At 29.9% G+C, this 9,931-nt stretch overlaps 1 protein-coding gene across 1 annotated transcript; it reads left to right on the forward strand.

Moving 5' to 3' along the window:
* The first annotated feature begins 224 nt into the window (after positions 1-224).
* On the forward strand, positions 225-1,148 carry LOC105128291 (transcriptional regulator SUPERMAN-like). The gene has a single exon (XM_011029885.1). It carries the CDS (start codon positions 328-330, stop codon positions 1,045-1,047), a length of 720 nt encoding a protein of 239 aa, XP_011028187.1. The 5' UTR covers positions 225-327; the 3' UTR covers positions 1,048-1,148.
* The last annotated feature ends 8,783 nt before the right edge of the window (positions 1,149-9,931 follow it).

The following is a 9,931-nucleotide window of genomic DNA, read 5'->3' on the forward strand; positions in this document are numbered from 1 at the left end:
AATGATCTGTCCATTACGCACAAATTTGAACCAGTGAAGGCAGAGAAAAATGCAAGAGGCAATTGAACCAGTAACAGTGGGGCGTTGAAGCCAAAGTAATTAGAAATTAATGTTGTCCTTGCGTATGAAGTTAGCTAAGTGGGAGGGTAAATTATTGCAATGCAAATCTTACTAAATTCCAATTGCTTGCTACAAAATTTTGGTGATATCCTCGGTGTTAGGGTTCATTTTGTCTCGATCTCTCACCTTAGCCCATCCCCTATTTAACTCTTCTCTCCATTTGTTTCCACATCACCTCTATCACCTATCTTAAATGTTACTAGTACTATGGCTGCTGAGATTGGCCTTCTCTCCTTGACCCAACCCCAAAATTTACCTCAATCTCACCAAAATCAGTATCAACATCAACCGAACCCCAGTGAGACCCCTAGTGTCTGGATGTGGAACCCTAAGCAAACTCAAGAAGATGATGACTCCTGGGAGGTTAGAGCCTTTGCCGAGGATACAGGCAACATCAACGGCACCACCTGGCCACCACGGTCTTACACTTGCACCTTCTGTAGAAGAGAATTCCGGTCTGCTCAAGCCCTAGGCGGTCACATGAATGTGCACCGCCGTGACCGCGCTAGGCTCCACCAAACACAGCCTGGTTCAACCAATCCTCACTCATTGACTTCCAGTTCTTCCTCATCCACTCTTATAATCCCGACCCAAGAATTTCCCCCAAATTCCGGGTTATGTCTACTCTACCAATTACCAAACCCTAATGGGGTCTTCACTCCCACAAATATGACTGCATGTTCTATTGATTCATCTTCTACTCTTATCTCTATCACACCATATCCCCATAACAACTTGGTAGGACCATCTCTTAATTTTCCGGTAGCACCACCTGAGATAAGCACCTCTCATTGTTGCTCTAATATCAAAGCCGAGCCCTCGGCATCCACTGATCATAGCAATGGTATCAAAAACAACAACTGCAAGGAGTTGGCAAACGAAGAACTTGATCTAGAGCTCCGGCTAGGGCATAGATCATCATCATAACAGATAAGCAAGCTTCAGTATTTTTTAGTGTTATTTGTTTGAGTGCTATGTGTGTCGAAAAGAGTGCCCTTTAATCTGAAGAAACAGTCTATTTTCATTGACTTGAGTGAGATTTTTTTTTTTTCCAATTAATCAAAAGTTCATTCGAGGGTGTGAAACTCAAGGTGCTGTGAAATTTGAAAGCGGAAAGCTAAAGAAAAGCACCATGTAAATTAAAAGGAAGAGAATTAATGATTTATTCATTGACAAATAAATGACACAATATTAGGGCTCGGTTGCTCCACTGATAAGGTTGGCATCGTACTGTCATTTTCAATTACTGATCTATGTATAAAGTCTGTCTGCGTTATATTTCCGTGGGCACTATTTGCATTAATGCTTAAGACGGATTCACACCTCCTTTCTTTTATTTTCCAAAAAACACAGAAACTGCCATCTTTTAGTGTTTAGAGCTTCACAGAAAGTGCACCTCCGAACAGACATTTAAACAATTCTAGGAAGAGTTCATACCAAAGTTAATGCATTGATTTTCCTTAGAAAGCCGTACCCTGTAGGTTCAGATATTTATTCATGTTTCTACCTCGATATTATTTGTGCTAAAGTACTCTAAGATCCCCCCTGAATCGATTTCGGAGTGCCCAAGGCAAAAAAGCCACCGAGATTCTTGGTCTTTTCTTTTTCAATACTTCTTTCCTGATCTAGATGAATGAACTTTTCGTTCGTTTTTGAACTAGGCTATGAATTTTCTGAGTGTTGAACATAGTGCTATTGATACTGAACGCTATTTTTTAACAGTAAGAAAATCTTCTTGTACATATGGAGGCGATGAAATGGTCGCCATGTATATGGGATGAGGTCCCAAAAAAACGAAACGCATCAAAATTTCACTGTCTTCCAATGATGTTTAAAGAAGAAGAAAATAATAAATAAAAACTAACCCTTTGGCTTTTAATTATACCACTCTCCGTTCACCACTCCAAAATAATATTTTAGTGACAATTATTCATTAACAATGCTATTATTATGACTATGATATCATCACAAATAGATGTTATAAAATCATTTTGAAAAAAATATTATTATACGTGTTTAGCAGCAATTATATAAATTTTACTAGCAATAATTATAGGAGTACTTTATGGACATTAGACATAAATATTTGTTTCAGATTTTATTGATAGAAATTTTAAAAGAAATAGCATGATATCAAAATAGAAGAATTTTGATTAAAATTCATTTGACATAATTAAGTTGAGCATAAGTGAATATCTGATATAATTTTTAGGATTCAGGTTCTTAGACAGGTACTCAAAGAGAATTATGAATTTGTTTTTTATGCGCCAGATAATGTGTTCTCAGAATTATATAAAAAATAAACTTAACTTTATTGATGTACAAATTAATCTGAAAATACTCTTTAATATCCAATAAAGAAAAATGATTCATCGTGACAGTATTACAGGAGCAAATGAAATTTACACTTATTAGTTACTATTTTTCGGTATTGATATTTAGGTGATATGAAATGTAAATCCAAGCTCTCTGATTTTTTAGATCCAAATCATCCTTGGTTATTGGATAAATGCCTCACGAGTCAGAAAAACAGAAAAGCTGAAGAACAAAGACCAAAGAAAAGAATAAAAGTCCGTTAAAAAAATAATTAACTAAACATCTAAATGACTTGGGAGATTCATGTGCAAAATATATCGTGGATCTCCTTATATAATATTGTGGATTAACTGTTTGTAACGTTATTTTTTTCTGTCTCATTTCTTTTAATCTTTTTTTACTTTGTCTCTTATTATACCAAATCATAAGTCAATTTGTCGGGGGAGGATGAGGTTGAAAGATTGGAGATCAAACTAAAAAACATGTAGGGAATAGGTAACTTCAAAAAATTTAGGCAAATTATAATTCTTATACGCTATAAATTATTGATATTGGTCCTTCAGTTTTCAAAAATAAAGAGAAAAATTAATTTCTATCTCAAACTTTATTTATTTTTTTATTTTTTAGCTTTCGGTGAGAGGAGAATCTAACAATCTAACACTAAAAAGAAAACAATCTTTGTTTACATCTATTATTGACACCAAAAATATTAAAATTAGTGTTAAATCACTTTTTTTTTTTATATAAAAAGAGTCATATTAAGGGAGTTTTTTATCTTGAAATTGCTAACATAAACATATCTTATATTGCTAAAAATTTTAATTTCAAGTTAATTTTAAGTTTTAAGATGGTTTTTTGGATCTTTGAGGCTATAAATAGATTTATTAAATTGCTTATGATGTGTTTTTAGGTATTTTGAATAAAAAATAGGTTGAATATATGGTTTTTGACTCCAAAAACCCATGAGCTTGTTTTTATGACCACTGTAGTTGCTAAAAACAAGATAATACAGGCTATGCGCTGTTTAATTTTTTAAAAAATAAAATTAGATCAAACACCCCAAGTGCAAAGAAAAAAATAATCTCACATGAACTTAGACTGACAAGTTCGAGCGCGATTCCTAAAGAAATGGGTTGGGCCTAACAACGCCTGACTTTTTATTCTTTTCTTTTTAAAATTAATGTTGTTTTATTTTTTATTTTTAAAATTATTTTTTATTTATATTTAGATTGATGCCTCTTCTCTCTTTCATTTTATTTAGAAAACCTATTTTCAATGACAGATATTTTTTTGTTAATTTTTTAAGAGGTTTTTCTAATAATATTTTTTTTTATCTTTTGTATAGATGAACTTTATTTTTAAAAATAAAATATTTTTAGATAATATTTTTAATATATGCAGCTTTACATAATTTGTTTTTATTTTATTTAATCAATTTAATGTGTGTGTGTCTATTTCTATTATTATTTGATTGATTTAAAAATTATTTTTATTTTTGGATAATATTTCTAATATGTACAGCCTTATATGATATATTTTTTTACTTTTATTTTATTTAATCAATTTAATGTGTGTGTGTCTATTTCTATTATAATTTGATTAAATAAAAAATTAACGAACACAATTAGATAAATATTTTATTCTATGAGATTAAATATCTTCATTTATACTAGGTAAGTGTCTTATTTTGTGAGATTAAATATTTTTATTTTTATTTATCTCTTGATTTTTCAGTTTTATTTTCAGTTATTTTTTATGTTTTATTTTATTTTTAACACATATAATTATTTATTTATAAATATATATAATTTTTATGTTTAATTAAAACTCATTTAATTAAAAAAATGTACATATATAATTTATTTTTCTTAAAAAAATATTTAAACTACACACAACGATGTGAGTTAAATACATATTAAAAGCGAAAACGAGTATTTTCTAATGTTGTCACGCTATGGACTGAGCGATTGCCAAATCAATCAAGGGAAACCAATAAAAAGTCGGTGAGCTATTATCTCATCGGGATTTGTGCAATTTAATATAGCCATAAATTAACAAGCGGCCATGGTACAAATCTCTCACTCTCTCTCTGTATCATAAATTCTACTCCTTTTTTTTTTTTTTTTTTTGTTTTTCCCCCTTTTTTTTTTTTTTTTTCTCTGGTTACTTCAATATTTTATCATACTCCCTACATCTTATAAAATCTGTTTATCAATATGGTAATTATTGATTTTTCAAATATTTTTTATTTAAAAATATATTAAAATAATATTTTTATTGTTATTTTTAAAAAAATCATTTTTAATATTAATACATTAAAACAATATAAATAAATAAATAAAAACGTGCTAAAATATCTCGTTCTATAGAATATCGTGCCCTGAACTCATGCGTTCAATGAATTTATTGCAAAGCATTGGTTACTGTCGTCTGCCTCCAAGGTTATGCTATTACAATATTAGTGCTATAGCTATGGCTGATGATTTTTAGTCTTTCATCATCAAACAAAGCATATTGAAATTAACATCGATTTTGGCACAGTACACGTTGCCAGCGGTACTCTCCTACTAGAACATGTTGCTGGCCCTCATCAACTTGCAGACATCCTAACCAAACCATTTTATTCTGCCGAGTTTACTTCCAATCGTGACAAGCCCCTCGTCGGTCATCTATCACCTTGAGCTTGAGGGGGACTGACAAGGTATATTCACCACAGCTGGCATATTTCATGGCAGCAGAACTAAATGTTTTATGGAAGCAGGATTCTAGAGTCCACAATCATAGCAGCAGTAGGATTCCTATCAACATTATTGTTACATATAATCTCTTCATGATATATGCAATATTTTGTTACCATTTAGATAGGCAGCAATCACTCTTCTAATCCTACATGTATATATACACAAACATATAACTAATGACAAAAGAAAACGTGGGTTAGCATTTGTCTACACAAACAATTGCATGTAGATCGCAACACATTTGCAATCAAAACATCTTGGTTGCAAATCCATTTGCTGCTATCATATATCATTGCAAATGAATAAAATTATATCGTAAATTACAGTTACCGGATTGTCAAATTCACAATGGAAGCTCGATTTCTTAATGTTGCAGTTGAATTTTTAGTTAAGAAATAAGGGTTACAAATTTCAGTTACATTCTTTAATCTCCATGAGCACTTAGAAGGTATTTCTATTTATAATTTAACCCCTTTTTTTTAATAATTTTCTTTCAAAGACATCTAAATTTGATTGTTTGGCCATTTCTTTCCAGGGTTTAGAAGAAAGAAAACAAACTATAGTTAGGTACTAGGCAAATGACCACGCAAGAAAACAAGAAGAAACCATTAGCTTTTCTAATACAACCTTTTTTTTTTCCTTAAGATATTGTTTCAATTCCTCACCCTCTAGTGTTTAGCAATTGTGGTTAATAGGGGGGGATAAAATACAAATATATCAATACCTAACAAAAAAAATACAAGAAGAAATAAATTATAAATAAATAAAATTACCTTAAGGATAAAAAGAAACAAACATCCATCACCAAAATTTTGCTTAATACAAACGACATTATCAATGAAATAATTTTGTCAGTAATTTGCGGTCATAATTACCGATAGAATGTTTTCTATATGTAATTTAGCTGGTATATACCGACAGAATACTTTGATCGATATATACTAACAAAATTATAGATGGAACATTTAGAATTTTTGTAAAAAAAAGATGATTCGCTGACATGAAAATTTTTACAGGCGATTTTACCGACGGAATCACCGGGGGATTCAAACTGGAATCTCCATACAATGACTAATCAATTCACCGTCGAAATCGCCAATGAAATCTCTAACAAAAGTATTCCGTCAGTGATTCCATTAGTAAAGGTTAATATATCACCACTTTGCATATATCATCCTTCCCTATTTCTCCTTCTTCTTTCTTATCTCAACTCTCCCCTTCCAAGATGCAAACAACCAGCCCCCCTAAAAAAATCTCCCTCTTCTCGGCACAAGTTATATTTCTTTAATTTTTGTGGTCACATCATTCGTGTTCTAATTTATTGTGGATTTTATAATTTTTATAAGTAATTCTATTTTTTAAAATTTTAACATTTAAATGTCAATTTTATTAATTTTTTAGTAAATATATTTTGTTAGTTTATGTACACACACACACACACACACATATATATATATGAATGCATAATTTTGTACTTGTTATGGTTTGTTTAGATTTTGTAAAATTATATTTGTTCATAAATTGTTGAAACTTTGTTGAATTACTAAATTTCATGTGTTGTGGTGAAATAATTAATAGATTATTTAACAGGTTCATTTTAATTTTTATCAATGCTATTGCAAAGTTGTAATTTTTATAAATTTATATTTATAAATTTTATGAACTTTGATAATTGATAATGAATATTTAATATTTATGAAAAGTTGTAATTAGTTTGTTAGATAATCTCGAGGTAAACCAATACTTTTACAAATTTATTTACCTAACATAGTTAATTAATACATGTTATCATCATAATTTTATAGAGATTCAATAGAATTCATGAATGATTATTCATCGATATATCGAGATTCACCCTAAGGATTATGGAGGATGGATTATTGTAACGGGGTTCAAGGTATTATTAATTTGGTAACATATATTCCCATAAATTTTACTGGAGGCAGTATTAAGTGTCCATGTAGGAAGTGTCAAAATAAAAAGTATTTGCATCCAGATATTGTAATAATGCATCTTCTATACAAAGGGTTTATAGAGAATTACCGGTGTTGGTATGCACACGAACAAGTATTTGTTCGAACTAAGAGTATTGAAGAAAGGGTGGTTGGGTTAACTTCGAGTGCTAGTAATGTGCATGAAGTTGCAAATAACAATACTAATCCTTACAGAAATATGATTTGGATGTAATGAGATTGAATTAAGGTAATGTTAGTCAATATTCAATCGTAGAAGAAGAAATTAATACAGAAACAATTAGGTTTTTTTGATTTGTTGAAAGATTTTAATAAACCATTATGGGATAGCTGCACGAACCATAGTAAATTATCAATCGCAGAACAGGTGTTTACCATCAAGTTAGATCACGTCTCAAATGAGGTCGGGTATGACAAGATTATTAAATTGACAAAAGGCATTTTACCTGAAAGGAACAGGATGAAAGAGAACTTCTATATTGCGAAGTCCAAGATGAAACCCTTCGGTATAGGATACCAGAAAATTAAAATATGCCCTAACTTCTGCATATTATACTACTTTGAAAATATTGAGCTAACTGAGTGTATGACATGTGGGTATTCCCGTTACAAACCCAGAACTAGCAGGGGAAAGACTCTAGTGGCATATAAAAAACTTAAATACTTCCTAATCACACCTAGACTGCAGAGGTTATGCATGTCATCAAGGACTGCTGAGCACATGATATGACACCAATCACATGATATGGTTGATGGAGTGATGGTATATTTTTCTAGCGATAAAGCATGGAAACATTTTAACAGTGTGTATCCTCACTTTTCAGCTGTGTCGCGGGGTACGAGCATATGCAATGTTATTTAGCGACACGGAGTCTCCTGTCGTGCCTTCGGTGTGAAGTGTGGTGTGTTGGGAAGATTTTTAGATTTAATCATAAAATTATGATTAATGTTTAGGAGTCGCTACCTAGTATTATAGTTATTAGAAACCTATGATCTGCAAGAGTCTGAGTAAGGGACTGATTGTGCAAGAGGAAGACACATCATCCCCAGTGCACCTTACCTAAGGTAAGCTACATTGTTGTTTGATTATTTTTTCTGAGTTGGGTTTATGTTGGTTTTTTCTAAGGTTCAAGGTAGATCTCTCTTCATGAGAAAGTCTCTATATTATTGGGTTAAATCCTAACCAGTCTAAAGTTTGAATTTTAACATTGCATTTATATGCATCTTGCATCTTTAATACTTGAGGGTATATTTTATTGTATAATTTTACAACTTACAAGTATCTTTAAAGTAGTTTCAACTAAAATTTTTGCAACTCAGTTGCAATGACCCCCTCTTTTCTTTTTTTTTTTGCAATCACATTTATAGTTGTAAATGCAATTTGTGAGAGAAAAAAATAATAAATAAATAAATATATTTTTCAATTGCAAAATTGTAGCAAGGTTGCTCACATTTCTAGTTCTTTTTTCCTAATAGTGATAACTATGTTGGTGCACAATGGTCTTTTGGTTATTATAGTGTAAGCTAAAGGGAAATTTAGTATTTTTTTCAAATATAAAAAAATAAACAATTAAAATATATAGTGAAACGATCAAAATACATTTTAAAAAAAATAAAATAAACCTAAAGTCGAGAGGCATTTCTAGCTTCCCACAATGATTTTTTGTTATTATTAAGTTAAGTTAGGAGCAATTTCATATTTGGATAAATAAAAAACAAAAACAAAAGGATGGACGCGCATGCATGACAATATAAAACGTGTGAGAGGCACTTGTGCACTTCAAGAGGTACATGCGACACTTTCTAGTAGCTAAAAATGCTTTTTTATCATGTTATTAGAAGTGTCATTATATCCTTTTTTATTTGAAATGGTGCATGATGAAGTTAGAGGTCAAGTTTATCACCTATTAACATTTTTTCTTCTTCTTCTTTTATCTTCTCCCTGTGAAATTATAGATTAACTCTCTTTATTGTTAGTATTTCAAATTTAATCCTTATTTTTTTTTATTTTTTTTTGTTATTAATCCTTTTGTATAAGTGTTATTTATTTTCTATTTTATCCTTTCATCCCAATTTATGAATATTATATTTTTCAATTTAGTCTTCATTCTTTTGATTTTTATTTATTTTCCTTAAACCATTTATAAGAGTTTTATTTGTTTTCAATTTCATCCTTCAATTCAAATTAATAGTATTATGTTTTTCAATTTGGTCCTCATTATTTTGATTTCTAATTTTTTTGGCCTTTTCGGAAAAAAAATCTTATCCTTTCAATTTCACCCTTAAATCATAATTTTATTTTTATTTTTTATGTCAATTTTTATCCTCATTCATTTGAATTGTTTTGGTCGATCCTTTTGTTAAATTGATTTTTTTTTTAATTTCACCATTCAATCAAATATGAAACTTATTTGGTACTTGAATTTTGATTATCATTCTTTTAATTGCTATTTTCTTAATCATTTTATATAATTAAAATTATTTTTTTAATTTCACCAATCTTTGATTGATTGAAAATTTAACTTTATAATTTTCTCAAATATGGTGCTTCAGGTCTAAAGACTCATGAGTTTATAAAATTAACACAAGGTTTTTTTATTTAAGAAAGAGCTCTATAATTATATTTATTTTTTTATTGGATTATTTTAATCTCATTATTCACGTTGCAGGTTTGAGTGGATATCCCGGTTAGCTCGACTTTGATTACTTAAGTTATAGGTTTATAATATTAACTTGAGTTAACCAAGATAGATTTTTTATATCATTTTTTTATTTTATTTT

The sequence above is a fragment of the Populus euphratica genome, unplaced genomic scaffold (assembly GCF_000495115.2).
Source record: "Populus euphratica unplaced genomic scaffold, PopEup_1.0 scaffold49.1, whole genome shotgun sequence".
NCBI lineage: Eukaryota > Viridiplantae > Streptophyta > Magnoliopsida > Malpighiales > Salicaceae > Populus > Populus euphratica.

What these genes read in the sequence shown, in the direction of transcription:
- LOC105128291 (XM_011029885.1), top strand. Translation starts at nt 328, where the DNA reads ATGGCTGCTGAGATTGGCCTTCTCTCCTTGACCCAACCCCAAAATTTA.